Genomic DNA, 18821 nt, shown 5'->3' with positions numbered 1-18821 from the left:
GTTTGCAGCTAACCACACCCCCTTTAGAGTGGGGGGTCCCCACTGGGGTTCCTGGACAGTCTGGGTGAGGGGCTGAGGGCCGTTTTCAGGCTGGCCAAGCCTTCCCGGCCTCTCCTTTTTTTATTTTTTTTTCCTGGGATTTATTTACCTTCTATAATTGAAAATTTGTAGCCTGGAGTAGAGCTCAGAGCCAGCCAGGGCTTGGCTTCCTCCATTGCCAGGGGTAACCCAAGGCTCCAGCTCCATGGCCACCGCCAGGTGAAAGCAGGTATCTGGGGTTCATTTACCTTCTATAATCGAAACTTTGTTGCTTTCAGTGGAGCTTAGAGCCACTGCGGCAGGCGAGAAACTTGGCTTCCTCCATCATTGAGGCAACCAAGCCTCCTGCTTGCTCCAGCTCCATGGCTGCCTGTGCCCTCTCACAGTCTGGGACCCCTCAGGGGATGTCCACCTGCTGGCTTAGGCCCGCTCCCTGGGGGATTGGGCCTAAGCTGGCAGTCAGACATCCCTCTGGCAGCCTGGGAGCCCTCAGGAGATGTCCATTTGCCAATGGGGAGCAGGCCTAAACTGCAGTCGGGGCGGGTTGGGGGTGCAGAAGTCTTCTTATCTATATATACATATATAGATATGCATATATATGTATTTATGGTCCAAACCTCAGAACTGACCCGCCCCTCCCTCCCCCACCTCCCCAGCACTTTGAAGAAGAAGCTACAGCTGTCGGGTGATTTTTTTCGTGATCTTAATATTTATATCTCCACATTGGCTTTTCCCCCCTTATTGGGGGGCTTTTATTTTCTCTTGTTTTTAAAACTCTATCCTTGTATATCACAATAATGGAAAGAAAGTTTATAGTGTCCTTTCACAAAGGAGTAGTTTTAAATTCCATTTAAAATGTGTATTTATTGGATTTTTTTTTTTTTTGAGATTCGTATTTTATTTACAAGCAAATGAAGACTATTCCCTATAAACTCTAATTTGGGATGAGAAGAGCAACATAGAAAAGTAGTTGCTGGCTCCATAGTGATGTGTGAAAGGAGTCCATCCAGCTATTTCTTTAAACAATGATTTTGTTAATAAAAAGGGGGAAAAGCCACATGATTTCTTCATGTTGCACATGTGAAAGAATCCAAAAGAAAAATGTCATTTTCATTCAGTGAGAGCCCCTGCTCCCCAAGAGCAATAGCCTCGGAGCAGAGTTAATACTCATCAAGGGTGTCTGCTCAAGGAACGGAGAGACCTCGATCTTTAAGAGCCTGAACCTTCAGCTTCTCGTTTTCCAGCTTGGTCTGCTGTTCTACCCTTTGTTCTTCTAGAATTTCTTCAATAGACACTTGCTGCAAGGGTGTGTCACTCTCCTTTTCCAAGTCTATTTCTCCTAGTAGGACCACATTTTCTCCTCTGACCACAAAAATCCCTCGAGGAATATCACCGTATTTTTTGCCCACATGAATACGCTCCACAGTCTGATGTAGCACTAAATTAGCAAATTGGTCAATGCTCCTCAAAAAGCCTATAAGTGTCCTTCCATCTCGCAGCAGGACCAAGTGCTTTTTGTCGATGTCCTCGATGAGGCTGGCGGTGCCGGGCATATAGTTCATGCTGAGCTGAGATAAGGCTGCAACGTAAAGTGGCGAAGGGCCCGCGCGTCCAACACCTCCTTCCTCCTACCGTGGTCGCCGCCTCGGCGGGACGGGGACGGGGACCCAGACCGGGACCCGCACTTCTGCCCCGGCTTTCAGCCGCCTTTTTTTTTTTTTTTTTTTTTTTGAAATATAGAGACTTTAATCAAGTTCAGTTTTCTGCACCAAAATTACCCACATTTTGAAATTCTTTAGGAGAAAATGATTATTTTCTTCACCTTTTAAACTCACACACACCGTTTATAGCTATCCATTAGGAAAGAATTGTCTTTAGAAAAAAAAAATAAGATTTCTAAACCATCGTGTGTACAATGCAAGTTCCTGCCTACAGAAAATGGCAATTTTCATTGGGTTAATTTGCATATAGTTGCTCTGATTGGCTGGTGGGTGTGGCTTAAGGTGTAGCAAAGGTATTGTCAATTTGCATGTTTGTCTTTTATTAGTGTACATTGTTGTTGTTGTTGTTAATCCTCACCCAAGGATATTTTTTCCACTGATTTTTTAAAGAGAGTAGAAGGTTGGGGTAGAGACAGAGAGAAATATTGATGTAAGAGAGACACATTGATTGGTTGCCCTCCACACCGCCCAGACCAGGGCTGAGGATTGAGCCTGCAACCAAGTTATGTGCCCTTGACTTTACTTGAAACTGAGACCTTTCAGTCTTAGTTCTGATGCTCTAACCCAGCCATGGGCAAACTACAGCCCGCGGGCCGGATCGTTTGAAATGAATAAAACTAAAAAAAAAAAAAAAAAAGACTGTACCCTTTTATGTAATGATGTTTACTTTGAATTTATATTAGTTCACACAAACACTCCATCCATGCTTTTGTTCCAGCCCTCCGGTCCAGTTTAAGAACCCATTGTGGCTCTTAAGTCAAAAAGTTTGCCCACCCCTGCTCTAACCACTGAGAAACTCGGTAGGGCTGTTCCTAAGATTATTTGATGTGGGTCAGAACTTCCTTGTCCTGACGGCCCAATGCTTGAGGGAGTGGTCATGGAAGGACTTGTATGGGAGTCATATGAGGTTATTCTCTGGCCTGTTGTTTCTCCTTTAAGGAGGTCTAAAACCACATGACTTAGTGATATGCCAGGGAAGGAAAGGTCAGGGGAAGGTCTGAACATTCCAGTGCATGACCAGTGATATGAAAGATCAGGGAATAAAACCACTAGACTACTGATATGCTGGGGGAGGAAAGGTCACCGTGAGGGCGAGGTTCTTGTTTTCCTGGTTTTGTCTGTTGCTAAACATTCCGGGCTTTCCACCTCGGTGACCTTCTGTACCTGGTCCATTATCCTTGCTCTGCTCATGTCTGTCTGCCTACCACAGTATGATCAATTTGCCATCACTGATCACATGAATCATGGCTTTGAATTGAGCTTAAAGTTCCCCCCAAAATGTTTTATGGTCCAACTTGAATTCTAATGTTAGTATATATATCACATCCCTGAACTGTTCCTTGAGATCCTTGGAAGAAAAATCTTTAAATAAAACCCCCTGCAAAGTATTTGAGATGGCTACTTGTAAATTACTGTGTGCTGGCAACTGTATCCAACTACACCAAATGACATGAATGGATAATAAATCTGCTTGTGGAGGCTACTCAATTTTCTGGACTGTCCATCACCGTAAAGACAGGTGAGGTCATTTAACAAATAACCTCGCTCTTCCAAGATCCTACGTGGATGCTCAGACCTTCTGAAAGCTTTGACTAGGTTTTCCTGCCTGAGCAGAAAACTGTCAAATGATCGGCAAACTCAGGGCACCACTTGGCAGAGTGGCAAGTCTGGCTGCTGCACACACCGGCCAGAGGGAGAGAAGGGGATGGGATTTCTAAACTGCTGTACCAGTGGTTCCCAATGTAGGGCACACACCCCACAGGGGGTGGGGGACAATTTGATTTTTAAGGGGGGCAATTCAAGAATGAGTTATTAACAGTGAATTTTCCGTATTTCTTATAGTCCTAGGGACCTCGTATACAGTATATAAATATATGTTGTGACATATTTATGCATTTCAGTTCTCCATTATATGTTTTGAAACTTTATTTGCTATTTTTTTCATATCACTTCATATTATTATTTTTTAAAATAATTTCTTAATGATTTCTTCCTCAGTACTTCAACTGTCCTTTTGTTCATTTATTTTTCTCTTTCATGGATGCCATGATCATTGGAAGTTTGTTTAGACCAAGTTAATGGCCTTTTAGGCTTCCTCCTTGTGAATATGGGCTCACTTTTTGAATAATAAGAATTATATGTCACAGGAGGGCATCAGGATTTTAGAGATGCTTAGGTGGGGCATGGCCAAAAAACGTTGGGAACCGCTGTGCTATGCATATGTGAGGGTTGGATTCCACACTGGAATCCAAGTCTAGAGACAGAGAGAAACATTGATGTAAGAGAGACACATTGATTGGTTGGAGATATTTCAATTCATAAATATAAAGTTGCATATTGTTGCTCAGGTCACAAGAGAGTCACAGAAGATAATTCCAGACTCTTAATAGAGAAAAGCAATCCTTTGGGAGAAGGGGAGGTGAGTTAGAGAGGCGCATCGCTGTGTCTGCCGCACAAGCTACTGAAAACGTCAGCCATATCGCTTATATGGTCCAGTATATCCCCTTTAGGCTTGACATACTAAAATGCAACTGTAAAAGTTCTGGCTTAGGGTGAGAAGCTGGGCTTCTGTTCTAGGGTAGCAGATGAGAGCATGCCTGTGGGTCTGAGATGCAGGAACTCAGAGTCCACTGATCAGCACTGGGTAAAAGCCAGATCAACATTTTCAAGCACTAGTGGATTAATTTCTTATTGGAGTTTTTCAGGCTTTCAGGCATGCAGTTGACATCACTACCTTACATAATGTACTTGTCTACCATTTACCATAATGAGGGCTGCTGCCCATTTTTATCATTTGTGAGGGCAGCTCTGTTTCCAAATTGTCTTTTATTCTGTCTAGCCCTTAATTTCTTGTCTTTCCAATGATACCAATTCTTTGATGGAAGTATTGAATTATAATTTCAACTAAACAAAGCAGAACTGAGAGAAAATAATATGTGACTTGAGACAAGTGACTTATTTTCTGTGGTTCTCAGTTTCCTTTCCTAGAAAATGAGGGGGTGGGCCTAGATAATGGTTTTAGTTATTATTGTTATTTCAGCTCTCAGATTCTAATATTTTTGGAAACAATTTGATTTAATGATTTCAATATCAAGGCCACTTCAGAAGAATATAACACAGGTTAGTAAATGAGAAAATTAATAAGACTAATGTGGAAGAAAACGAAGAATCAATTAAAAGTAGATTCCAGGGCCAAAGAATATTATGGAATACTAGAGACCCGGTGCACAAATTTTTGCACTGATGGGGTCCCTCAGCCTGGCCTGTACCCTCTCGCAATCCGGGACCCCTCGGGGGATGTTGTACTGCCAGTTTCGACCCGATCCCTGCAGGCCTGGCCTGCTGGGATCGGGTCAAAACTGGCAGTCTGAAATCCCCTGTAGGATATAGTAGTGTGCTAAGTGGCAGGCGGCAGGGGAGGAGCCCGAGCCCGGGCCAGGTACTGTGCCACTCCCACTCATCCTGGCCTGCTGCGCCTGCCACCACCACAGCTGCTTGGTAGCGCTGCTGAGGAAGCAGGAGAGGCTTGCACTGCTGCAGCTGTGCTTGCCAGCCATGAGCCTGGCATCTGGCTCCCATCGGTCAACTGAGCAACGCTCCCACTGTGGGAGCACACTGACCACCAGGGGGCAGCTCCTGAGTTGAGCGTCTGCCCCCTGGTGGTCAGTGTGCATCATAGCAACCTATTGTTCTGGTCGTTCTGCCATTACGGTCACTTAGGCTTTTATTATATAGACTAGGGGCCCAGTGCACGAAATTCGTGCACTGGGTGTGTGTGGGGGGGAGTGTCCCTCAGCCCAGCCTGCCCCCTCTCACATACTGGGAGCCCTCAGGCATTGACCCCCATCACCCTCCAATCGCAGGATCGGCCCCTTGCCCAGGCCTGACGCCTCTGGCCTAGGCGTCCGGCCCGGGCAGCGGGGACCCGCAGCTGCAGCGGCCCCACGATCATGGGCTTCGCTTTAGGCCCAGGCAAGGGACCCCTAGCTCCTGGGTCTGCCAGCTTCGACCATGCCCAGCTCCCATCGCTGGCTCCACCCCTACTTCCTGCTATCACTGGCCAGGGCGGCAAAGGCACCTGATTCTCTGATCATGGCTGGGGCCGCCTTTGCCCTGCCCCCCAGCTCTTAGCTCCCCCCTGGGTTTCCGATCACTGTCAGTGGCAGGGGGCTTCTTCCTGCTTTCCCTTTCGCCTCCCTGCATTGTGCCTACATATGCAAATTAACCGCCATCTTGTTGGCAGTTAACTGCCAATCTTAGTTGGCAGTTAATTTGCATATAGCCCTGATTAGCCAATGAAAAGGGTAGCTCGTACGCCAATTACCATTTTTCTCTTTTATTAGTGTTGATGTGTGTGATGAATCCTTTATATACCAGGCCAGTGGGCCTTAGGGATACACACATATAAAAGACATCATCCCTTTCTTTGAGGAGCCAATTATCCCATTGTGGAGATGGATTAACAAATAATTACCATGGTCTAGGCCAGTGATGGCTAACCTTCTGAGCTCGGAGTGCCAGCATTTTGAAAAACTCTAACTTAACTCTGGTGCCATGTCATATATAGAAATTTTTTGATATTTGCACCATAGTAAAAAAAGATGTATATTTTGATATTTATTTTATATATTTAAATGGCATTTAACAAAGAAAAATCAACCAAAAAAATGAGTTCGTGTGTCACCTCTGACACGCGTGTCATAGGTTCACCATCACCGGTCTAGGCAGTGGCTCTCAACCTTCTGGCCCTTTAAACATACAGTTCCTCATGTTGTGACCTAACCATAAAATTATTTCCATTGCTACTTCATAACTGTAATGTGGCTACTGTTATTAATTGTAATGTAAATATCTGATATGCAGGATGGTCTTAGGCAACCCCTGTGAAAGGGTCGTTCAACCGCCAAAGGGGTCACCACCCACAGGTTGAGAACCGCTGGTCTAGAGTGTGTCATTGGAATAGAGAGGTCACAAATGCTGGGTTGTTACAAGGTCAAAATGATCTTGTATTAAAACACGGTAGATTTGTAGAGGAGTTTTTATCAAAGACAACATGTTACTCTAATTCTGTAACTAGACTTACTCTATATTTTCTTTGACAAGTTATTCATACTCCAAATTTATAAAACATGCTGAAATAGAATTGCTATGATTAAATTTGTTTACTAATTTAACAAAATATATGCAATCTCAAAATTTTAATTTAAGACAGAACATTATTTTTCTGAGGAAGATGGGAAAAGGGAGAATAAGCCCTTAAAAATTAAACCTAGTAATTGTTGGAACAATCTTCACCAACCCTAGCCAATGGCTCGCTATACTCTAAATATAACTTGTCATCTTGTGACAAGATCCAATTTTGAGAATAATTGAAAAGTCCATTTCAATTTTCAATTGTTTAGTTTACTTGAAAACCGAAAATGTACAGAAGGCTTTTTCATATTTATTTTGTGTCAGGTGATAAGAAATTATATCCTCTGTGTCCCTAGTAGATGGTAAGATTGATGAGTTGTTTATGCAGGCAATCAGAATTCAGCCCAGACACTATTAAATAATGCATTGTCTCCACTTTAGCTTAACATGATTTCACCCCTAAGTCATTTCTAAATGGCACCCACAAAGATTTTCAATTCATTGATCTTATGCCTCAAAGAGTGTGATTCTATATGGTAACTGCATGATAGTTAATATAATTAACTAACTGGTAATTGCTCTTACTGACTTACAGAAATTCTTAAAATAAATTGTATTTTAGAGGTTAAATACAATATTTAATTTTCAATATATGAAATGACTTATGTTTAAAGCCTGAGGTAGAGGGCAAAAGCATAATAAGGAGAAAAATTAAAAGAGCATTAAGAGGCCATAACAATGTTATAACTTAGTTTCAAAAATATTCTTTTACCAACCAAGGCTTAGCCCAGCAAAAATAAACCGCCTTCTAGAGTAATCAAAACTGTATGGTCCTGGCACAAAATAGACACACAGATCAATGGAACAGAATAGAAAGCTCAGAAATAAATCCACATTTTTATGGTCAATTAATTTATGAAAAAGGAGACAAGAATATACATGGGGGAAAAGGCAGTCTCTTAGATACATGGTATTGGGAAAACTGGACAGATACACGTAATAAAATGAATCTAGGCCACTTCCTTACACTATACACAAAAAGAAACTCAAAATGAGTTAAAGATTGAAATGTTATGCCTGAAATCATAAAATAGCTTGAAGAAAACATAGTCAGTAAACTCTGATACCTCTCTTAGCAATATTATTTTTACATATCTCCTCAGGCAAGGGAAACAAAAGCAAGGCTTTAAAAAGGGGACTATATCAAACTAAAAAGCTTATGCATAGCAAAACATATCATTTGCAAATGATATATGCACTAAAGCAGGGGTCCTCAAACTTTTTAAACAGGGGGCCAGTTCACTGTCCCTCAGACTGTTGGAGGGCCGGACTATAGTTTTTAAAAAAACTATGAACAAATTCCTATGCACACTGCACATATCTTATTTTGAAGTAAAAAAACAAAACGGGAACAAATACAATATTTGTATTTGCATGTGGCCTGCGGGCCGCAGTTTGAGGACCCCTGTACTAAAGGGTTAACGTTTAAAATACATAAATAACTCATACAACTCAACATAAAGAAACTCCAAGCAAACCAATCCAATTAAATAATGGGCAGAGAATCTGAATACATATTTTTCCAAAGGACATATACCGATGGCCAGAAGACACATGAAAAAGATGCTCACCATTGCTAATCACCGGGGGAATGCAAATCAAAACCACAATGAGATATTACTTCACACTTGTCAGAATCTATACTAATAAAAGGGTAATATGTTAATTAGACTGGACATCTTCTGGACATTATTCCCGACAAAGCCATGGTGGCGGGGGCCAAGGCAGAGGTGGTTAGGGGTGATCAGGTGGGTGGGGGAGAGCAGTTAGGGGGCAATCAGGCAGGCAGGCAGGCAGGCAGGCCAGCAGTTAGGAGCCAGCAGTCCCAGATTGCTAGAGGGATGTCCAACTGCAGGTTTAGGCCCGATCCCACAGGGACATCCGGCAGTCGGACATCCCCTGAGGGATCCCAGATTGGAGAAGGTGCAGGCCAGGCTGAGCCCACCACCCCCATGCACGAATTTTGTGCACCGGGCCTCTAGTGGTTATTATAAAAAGACAGCAAAGAACAAGTGTTGGTAGAGAAAAGAAAAACCTCATGCACTGTTTTGGGGATTGTAAATTGGTGCAGCCACAATGGAAAACAGTTTGAAGATTACTCAAAAAATTAGAAATAGAATTCACGTGTGACTCAACATTTCCACTTCTGGTTATTTATTCAAAGAAAATGAAAACACTGATTCTAAAAGATGTTTGCACCCCTATGTTCACTGAAGCATATTTGTAGTGTTCAAGATATGGACACTTCAGTGTCCATTGATAGATAATTAAGTAAAGAAGATATGTGTGTGTGTGTGTGTGTGTGTGTGTGTATTACTCAACCATAAAAAAGAATGAAATTTTTCCATTTGTGACAACATGGATGAATCTACTAGAGGGTGTTATGTTAAGTGGAATAACTCAGACAGAAAGACAAATATTGTATGATTGCACTTATGTGTAGAATCTAAAAAAGCAAATGAACAAAACACAAGAGAATAGACTCACAGATACAGAGGGCAAACTGATGTTGCCAGAGAGGAGGAGGTGGGAGAATGGGCATTAAAGGTAAAGGGGATTAGATACAAACATCCATTTATAAAAAAGGCCACAGGGCCCAGCTGGCATGGCTCAGTGGTTGAGCATTGATCTTTGAACCAGGGGGTCATAGTTTGATTACCTGTCAGGGCATATGCCCGGGTTGTGGGCTTGATCCCCAGTGTGGGGTGTGCAGGAGGCAGTTGATCAATGATTCTCTTTCATAATTAATGTTTCTGTCTCTCTCTCCCTCTCCCTTCCTCTCTGAAATCAGCAAAATATATATTTTTAGAAAAGTCATGGGATGTAAGCATAGGGAATATAATCAGTAAGAGCGTAATAATTTTGTACAATGGTAGACAGTTACTGACAGTGTGGTGGTCATTTCATGAGGTAAATAAGTGTTAAATCACTTTATTGTACACTTGAAACTAATATAATATTGTATGTTAACGATAATTAAAACAAACATATAAGTAAATTAGTAAATATCAATCAAATAAGTCAACTTCATGTAGCCAACTTAATGTAATTAATTAAACATTTTTAAAAATTCATTTCAGAGAGAGAAAGGGAGAGGGACAGAGAGAGAGAGAAAGAGAGAGAGAGAGAGAGAGAGAGAAACATCAATGAGAAACATGGGTTGGCTGCATCCTGCACGCCCCCTGCTGGGGATCGACCCCTGCTGTCTGGCCAGGGCTTGTGATTATTACTTTTAAAATAATGTATTATCACTATTGATTTGTTTAGGTGTCACGGTATCCCAGACTTGTTTCAAACTCATCATGTTCTCTCTCTAATAATGTTTTTTATATCTGTATCAATTCAAAGTGGATTACTGTTGCTTAAATTAAATGATTCTGAATTCAAATAGAATGGATGTGAAGTAGTTCATTTTGGCAGAATGGAGCACCCTGGTAGGTCTGTGGCATGAAATGGGCTAGCATGTGGCAGAGAGCTTGCTGTGTGGGGCGGGGAGGAGGAGGTGAGAATCATGGTTACATTTCTGAGTCTGGGTTGCTGGAACAGAGACTACATTAGGATCTGTTTCTAGAAGTAGGTATATGGTGAGGCTTAAATTTGGGGGATAGAATATTAGGGTCAGGGGTAAACAGGGAGAATGTGGTACACCTCAGAATTGGGGGCCTCTAGATCTCCCTCTATCCATTCCTTCTACCAAATGTCAAGATTAGTCCTTCTGTCTGTGATGGTTGGTACCAGCCGCCCCCAGATGGAGGTCAGGTGGCTCCATCCTTAAGTGCTGAGAAGCGACACATAGAAGTTAGGGAAAAAGAAGGACCAACTTTCATAGACAATATGCAGGGTAAAGGCCTGGCTGGCTCCTGGACAGGACATGCATGCCCCTCAGGCCATGCTTTGGCTGGCTTCTGCTGCCAACATTCTGCCAGATGCACTCTAAGTTTCGGGTGATCACAACTCTGTACAAACTGCTTCATGGGCCTGCACTGCCCTTCCTGCCATGCCAATAGGAATAAATGGCTGTGAGCAGGTAGCGAGAAAGCAAGGTCAGAGGACAGGCTTGTCTGAAATCCCATCTGAGCTCTATCTCTTGACAGCTTTGTGACCCTGTGCAAGTTACTTTACTTCTCCAAATCTCAGTTTCTCCATTTGTCAAAGAGGCATGTAATAGTACTTACCTCAAGGGGTTAAGTGAGATAGTCTATGTAAGCGGCTGGTAGCCCAGTTCATCTCCATTTTAACTGAATGGAAAAGAAGAAGGGAACCTATTAAAACTATGGGCCCTCAAAATTCATCTAAAAACACCGTGTATTCAGAAATCATCCCCTATCTGACCAGAAAGAGTAGTTTTGTCTTCTCCGGCCCCCCTCCAATAGTACTCTGCTACGGTGCTCCCCACACTTAAAGAAGAAAATAGCAGGAAATTTCCCAACTCCTCCACTGGGCACTGTACTACCTGAGGGTAGGATTGTATCTTTTACGTTTACGGTTCTAATACCGCCATGGCATCAGGCACATAGAAGGCACTCAGGAAATATTTTGTCATGTGCATGAATAAAGTCTGCTATTTGGCAATTATATGTTTCACCTCATGTGCTTTGGTAGTTTCCCATTGGTTCAGAGTTAATGTTCAAGATTATTTTGTAGAGAAGGTAGGAGTTTCACGTAATCCTTTAAATATACCCGTCAAGCTACTCTAGCTATCTTAGAGTGGTTTGACAATCAACACCAACACAAAATTACTGTTTATGCGATGATTTTCTCTCGGAAGTCTCAGCAGTGATACTGTGAAAATAGCTGTAATTTAGCAATTCAGTAGCATTTGACTCAGTGAAGGAGTTAGTAGAAATAATAACCTTTAGCTCCAACCGACAGCACAGAACCCGTGTCAGACTTCTGGAATGAAGAGCTACAGAGAAGCCTTGCTCTTAATTTCACATTATGCATTCACCATTTTCTTAATATATAGTAATAGAAGTAAGTTTAGGTTTTGATTATAAACCCTAAGGCTTGAGAAATGAGACTAGCAAAAGAGAAAACATTTCCACCTACCAGAAATGTAATTACAAGGTTCATTTGATATTAAATTATTAATATTGTGGGGGAAAAAAGAAAAGAAAAGAAAGCTTCCCTGAACATCCACCGAGGGAAGCAAGATGCATGCCACAGGCAATTCCTGTGATGTTGCTAGCAGCCTCCACTCCTCACCCTGGCTCTTCCTAATGTCTTTTCTAACTAAGAAACACACAAATGTCCTCTACACACACCAACAGTCTAAATTCTAAAGAAACAAAACAACTCTAGACAAGTGTTAATGCAACAACTCAGCTCTCAATACCCATGATAACCAGGACACCACACAGCTGATATCCTACCCATTTTTATCCCTAAGTTGTTTTCCATATTCTATTTTATTCAGGATAAAAACACACTTCAGAACATGCATAATCATCCATGCTTTAGGGGAAATTTGAGGAATCATTTAAATGATTATTTAACACATTTTTTTTGATGTAATAGTCATCTTAGTTCACCATGAATATAAGATTAGATGGAATTGTAAAAAGGAACATATTTAAATTAACTTTTGTTCTTAAAGACAATATAGGGGCTTAAGAGAGATGTTAAAAATTTCATCTTGGTACAATATAATAGCTTTTCTAGGGAAAGATATGGGGAGTGTGAAGAGCTTGTGGAATAAAGCAGGAAGCCCTTTGCTGTGATAAAATATTGACTGGTCAATTTTAACTATAGTTATTAAGTTTCTGGTTGCAATCAGTCTAGTTAAGATTTTTTTGGCCAACCTGCTAATTATCTTTGTTTTTGAAATAACCAAAGACTTGGTTTATTAAAATTTGCTTAACACACATTTCTTATTGTGGTAAAAAAAATACTACATAAAATTTACATCTTAGCCATTTTAAATGGTTTTATAGTGTTAACTATATGTACATTGTTGTACAACAGATTTCTAGAACGTTTTTATCTTGCTAAACTTATTGAATAAAACTGCCCTTTTACCCCTATCCCCAGGCCCTGACAATTACTTTTATACTTTCTGCTTCTAAGAGTTTGACTACTTTAGATACTTCATATAAGTGGAATTATGCAGTATTTTGTCCTTTTGTGATTGATTTAACCTGATTATTTTTATGGTCTCATTCAAGGTCCTGAATTCCTCTCTTTTGTTCTTTCTTTCTTTCTTTCTTTCTTTCTTTCTTTCTTTCTTTCTTTCTTTCTTTCTTCCTTCCTTCCTTCCTTCCTTCCTTCCTTCCTTCCTTCCTTCCTTCCTTCCTTCCTTCCTTCCTTCCTTTCTTTCTTTCTTTCTTTCTTTCTTTCTTTCTTTCTTTCTTTCTTTCTTTCTTTCTTTCTTTCTTTCTTTCTTTCTTTTCCCCATACCTATATTTAAATTTGGTTATAGACTATCCATTAGGACATTACTGCATAGATTACATCAAAGGCTCTAATAGAAAATGACCACTAAATGAACCATGAAGTGGCTCAAGAATAACATTGCTACTGGGAATATTGGTGTCTCATAAACACAACCAGTAGGTTTAAAGGTCAGCCATGCAAACTTACTTATGTTATGAATATGCTTCATTCCATAGCAGATAATCCTTATATGATGCTTCTGAATGTAACTGAAAAAGATCACGCAGTACCAGTAATCCTAGGAAGTGGTCACACTGTACTAAAGGAAATTAAGGCAGCAAGAGCAATTATAAGAGTCACAGCAGTGAGGTGGAAGAAAAGATTGAAATAACATTTCCAATTTAGAAATTCTATTTATAGTCATTGGAACTTTCCAAGATTGTTCAGTTTTGGGCTTACATGTTTTGGACATATTCTCAACTTCAAATTTATCTGAGAGCATTATGTAATTCTATTCATTTATTTGACTTTATACAGTATGTCAGGAAAAACAAGCTGATATTTTGAGGGAAAAACCCAAAGATATATTTCCCACATATTAAGCAAACCTGTATATTTAACTTACCTATAGTGACTTATTGACAACATGATTCATTTCGAACAAAGAACTTAATGATGCAACTTCAATTAAGTGATTTTTAGAATACAATCTATATTTGAATATATTTTTATCTAGAATTGCTCTTGAATAATAATGCTATTTCTGCTATTGGTATGAGAAAAAATACCTCTTTTATTCTAGAAAGATAGTCTTACAGAGAAAAGGCATCAGATGATTAAAGACCTGTTTTCTAATATACCACTGTAATAAGGAAATTCATGTAATCAATCAGTGAAATATACTGGGAGCTCTTACATCTATTCAGGAACAGGGGAGCAGCTGCATATTCTCCCAGATTACTTCATAAATACTTAATAACACATTATATCATCTGGCTATTTAGTTTACAACTAGTTGGTCTGAATCTTATTTGCAATTTTACCAACAATTTTTAAATCACTTCTGTCAGAACAAAGAGCCTTTGTCTTGCAAAAGATAAAAGATAGGAAGTCCACCCGAAATGGATGAATGTTACACCATTTTACAGTTTTAGAAAGTAGGATAACAGGAAAAAACTCCTCTGTGGGATTTCTTTAGATGAAATTGAAATAAGATGTAGAGAATAATTTGCTTATGAAGTTATTATACATGCTTGCAGGAAATCCCCATGGCAAAATTAGTAAATAAATGAAAGCAACTACTTTTTTTCACTTTATCAGTACAGCTGCTCTGGGGGATTGCCCTCCAACCAGTCAGCTTGTCAGAAAATGGAAATGGAGCAGGGATATAAAGATTTATAGACTTTCTACCTATTTCTACATCAGAGGAATGTGGGCCTTCTTATTATTAATATTTGATCTCTGCAAACTGTGGGAATGCCTGGCTCTTAATACCTTGCTGAAAAGCAGAAAAACAAAGTTACTCTCATTTGTCTCACAAGCCTCTCATTTGATTTTTTGGGTTAAAAAGCCAAAGTTTTAGAACCTTCTATACTTCCTGGGATTTTCTAAACTTTTAAAAGCATGAATTATTAGATTGGGGATTTACATGGTTTAGGGTTTAAATATTTTATCAGCTCTTGATAAACCATGTCAGATACCATCTGAAGAGTTGACTATTATACTCTCATCAAAAATGCCATATTCATAGGAAGATTAAAAAGGTACATTTGGACTCAAGATTTTCTTAGATTATTTGTTTCCTGTTTACTATTGAAATCACTTCATTTTATGCATATGAGAAGATTTAATATATAGATATGTTGTTTTATAATATGTTTTCAGAAATGCAGTTTTTCTGTGAAGTGAGCTATTAGTTGCCATATAGGAAGTAGAAGCAAATAATAGATTTTCATTTAACACACATTATGTCAGTTAAAAAGCTTTCAACTTAGTTTTCATAAACATAATTTGTTATTCTTATCAGTGTAAAAATAGAATCATATCACTGTTTTCTGTAACTTTTTTCATGTTGCTACTCTGCATCCAAAAAAATAATTTTCAAGGACTGCATAATATTGCCAAAGTGGGAATATCACAATTTGTTGTCCTATTGCTGAATGTTTATATTGTTTCTATTTTTTCCTATTATGTATGATTCTGAGATAAACATCCTCATAAATATAGATATCAATAATTGTGTATTCTTATCTCAATACCATTTTCTAATTGACTTTCCTAAACGTTAGCATCTTCATAGTTAGGAGCCCAGACCTTGGAACCAGGCAGCCTATATTTAAATCCTGTTTCTCCATCTTTCTAGCTGTGTGACCTTAGGCAAGTTAATTATCTGTACCTCAGTTTCATCGACTGTATGATTTATAGATTTGTGAAGGTGAAGTGGGTTAGTATATAATAAGTGGTTAGAAATTTTTAGCATGACACCAGCAATGTGTGATGATATGAATTTCATTGAATTTTAGAAAACTAGATTGTCCTTGAAAAACCCATTTTTTAAATTACTGAAAAAGGATACATTTTAAAATTTATATTTAAAAACATTTTCCCCAATTAAGAGGTTTTTTTTCAAACATTCCACTTGGGGGAAAACTGAAAATGATTAGGTCCTTGATGTTTGTAACACTTGTGAGTTTCGCCCACATAAAGGAAGATCTGGCACTTTCAAGATGAAACCCTTTGGGGGCTTTTGAAGGTTAGTGTTTTAGAAGGGAGTCTGGAGTGCAAAAAAATTCTTGAAATCTTATTTGCAAGAAAGTTAAAAGCAAACCATATCTTTCTACCCAAGTATTTGTGGAGTAATATCCGTGGCAACCCTTGGAAGATTGGACTTTAAAAAGTCTTTTAGCCCTGACCGGTTTGGCTCAGTGGATAGAGCGTCGGCCTGGGGACTAAGAGGTCCTAGGTTCGATTCCGGTCAAGGGCATGTACCTTGGTTGCGGGCACACCCCCAGTGGGAGATGTGCAGGAGGCAGCTGGTCGATGTTTCTAACTCTCTATCCCTCTCCCTTTCTCTCTGTAAACAATCAATAAAGTATATATATTTTTAAAAAAGTCTTTTATATTAAAGGAAGATGTTACAGAATTTGGAAGAAAAGACTTGGAAACTGAGAAAATGAACAAATTAAATTAGTTTTATTTTGATTTTTCTCTGCTCTTAACTCCTCCCATGAATTTGTGCTTCCATTTGTTAGCATGTTTGGTGTGCTTTTTCCCCTTGTTTTCCAGTCAGAGATTTTAAAATAAAAAATTTCATGGGGGAGTATAGATTCACAGTGTTTGGTCATGGAATTTGATAGCTATTTAGTAATAATCTGGACTAATGTGATACTAAAGGACCTGCAGACAGATACAGAGATGGATGTAGAGCATTGAAAAGAGTCTCCTTGCCCTAGCTGGTTTGGCTCAGTGGATAGAGCATTAGCCTGTGGACTGAAGGGTCCCAGGTTAGATTCCAGTCAAGGGCACATGCCTGGGTTTTGAGCTCGATCCCCAGTAGAGGGTGTGCTGGAGGCAGCCAATCAATGATTCTCTCTCATCATTGATGTTTCTATCTCTCTCCCTCTCCTTTCCACTCTCTCTAAAAATAAAAAAAATCAATGGAAAAATATCCTCAAGTGAGGATTAACAACAACAACAACAAAAGTCTCCTTTGTGTAACAGTAAATAGAGAAAAGACATACTACCATTTTAAAGTGAATGTTTGGAAGGTGAAAATAAGGTAATTGTCATAGAAACTGAGTCAAAGCCCCACCCCACTCTTCCAAAAGAGAAAGAAAGCCAGCCAACAGTTCTCCCTCATATTATGCATTCCAGATAAATGTGAGAAAGAATGAATAGGGAGTATCACAGATTTGTAGAACCTGATGTCAAATTGCTATTCCAAATCTTGTGGAAATTTTGTCTGAAATGTTTTGGTCTGTACCTTAACGAATATATTATCAATCTGGAAAAAAAAAAAAATCTTACTGAGGCAGTTTGTAAAAGTTTTACATTGCTACAGATTCATTAAGGTGATTATGCTGACCTGTAGGTGAACTTGTTTGTTGTTTGATGGCATAAATAACAACTTTAGATATTGAAGGAGAGACGTTTCATTTTCCTGATAGCCAAATGGAAAATTAATGCTGTTTAAATGGGGAAGAAGCCTGAAGAAGTTTCAGCTGCTTAAGCCAAGATGTCTGCAGACTTGGTTCTTTCTTTTTGCTTTCCTGTCACATAGAAGATGCTGAGAATGAGAGAATGAAGAGTTGATGTGGGAACTTAAAGTTGAGGAGCAAGGTTAGGAATATGTACACTTGGTGCTGATTCCAGGGAGAGCTCAACTACTGATCGACCTTCCTTCCCTAAGAAGATAGTGGGGGCATTATGAATATAGTTGGGGCATTATAGTTGGCCATTGTAAATAGAGGAACTATTTCCTAAACTTTGTGCTGTGACACACAGTTTATGAGGGACGCTGAACAGGAAGCATGGTAGGAAGTGAAGCCCCTCTTGAACTGAGAGAGCCTGGATTTAGTCCTGTATTTGCCACACGCTAGCTGTGTGACTTGGAGAAGATGAATTCTCAGAGTTTCAGTTGTCCAATTTACAAAATGAGGATATTAATACTTATACCTGCATAATCTATTGTTAACTAGGGTAGGCTGAGATGGTTTATACTAATAAGCTATTAATGGTAGTGTACAATGCTCACACTGTATTTTAGTGAACAGAAGCTTAATATATTTGATATACATTTTTATTCAAGCTATGTCTAATTGCTTAATCAGGTTTAAATGAAGGAAAATGCACAGTGTAGGGGAGGTTGACAAATGTGAGGACAAGTTCCAAAGTTTTGGGGTCAAAGATTATGGTTCAAAGTCTAAATCTGTCTCTTACTGGATTAAGGGATATGGCCTGAAGCAAGTTCTTTAACCTCTGAGGTTCAGTTTTCTTCATCTGAAAATAAGGATATTTATAAATGCTTCATATACTTTGAAGGATTGTTGACGGGCTTTTCCAAGCATGGATTTACTAAGGAGGTATTACCATGGGTGCTACCCGCTTCTCCCTGGAAAAATGATGTTCTATCACAATTTCCCCAAACATGGGTGGGTGATCAACTGCCAGAGTGTGTAGGGCTTTAGCAACAGCAACTATAATAATTACATGTTTGGGTATAAACAACAGGTGGTCGACTTAGCTCTTTCTTGGCTGAGAGAATGCTCTCTTCTACTCTGTCCTCTGGGATGTCATCTATTGCAGGAAAACCCAAGTCCTAAACTGAAGCATGCTTTTGGATAAACTCTTAATTTTTAAAAATCTAACCCCTATATACTGAATCTTGCCTCTTAACTTCTAGAGTGAAATGTCTGAAGACCATGAATTTTTTAGGGTTAGCCCAGGATATACATTGCCCTTGATTAAAAAGAAATAAGAAATAGAGCCAAAGTCAGA

General features: G+C 39.5%; 1 protein-coding gene across 1 annotated transcript; it reads right to left on the bottom strand.

Annotated features, from left to right (window-relative positions):
* Positions 1–916: 916 nt before the first annotated feature.
* On the bottom strand, positions 917–1741 carry LOC132239750 (U6 snRNA-associated Sm-like protein LSm1). The gene has a single exon (XM_059706520.1). The coding sequence runs from the start codon at positions 1599–1601 to the stop codon at positions 1224–1226; it is 378 nt and encodes a 125-aa protein (XP_059562503.1). The 5' UTR covers positions 1602–1741; the 3' UTR covers positions 917–1223.
* Between the last annotated feature and the right edge of the window lie 17080 nt (positions 1742–18821).

Source organism: Myotis daubentonii, chromosome 8, assembly GCF_963259705.1.
Source record: "Myotis daubentonii chromosome 8, mMyoDau2.1, whole genome shotgun sequence".
Taxonomy (NCBI): domain Eukaryota; kingdom Metazoa; phylum Chordata; class Mammalia; order Chiroptera; family Vespertilionidae; genus Myotis; species Myotis daubentonii.
This window is presented reverse-complemented; position numbering and strand designations above follow the sequence as displayed.

Coding starts and splice junctions, on each gene's coding strand:
- LOC132239750 (XM_059706520.1), bottom strand. CDS start 1,601: ATGAACTATATGCCCGGCACCGCCAGCCTCATCGAGGACATCGACAAA.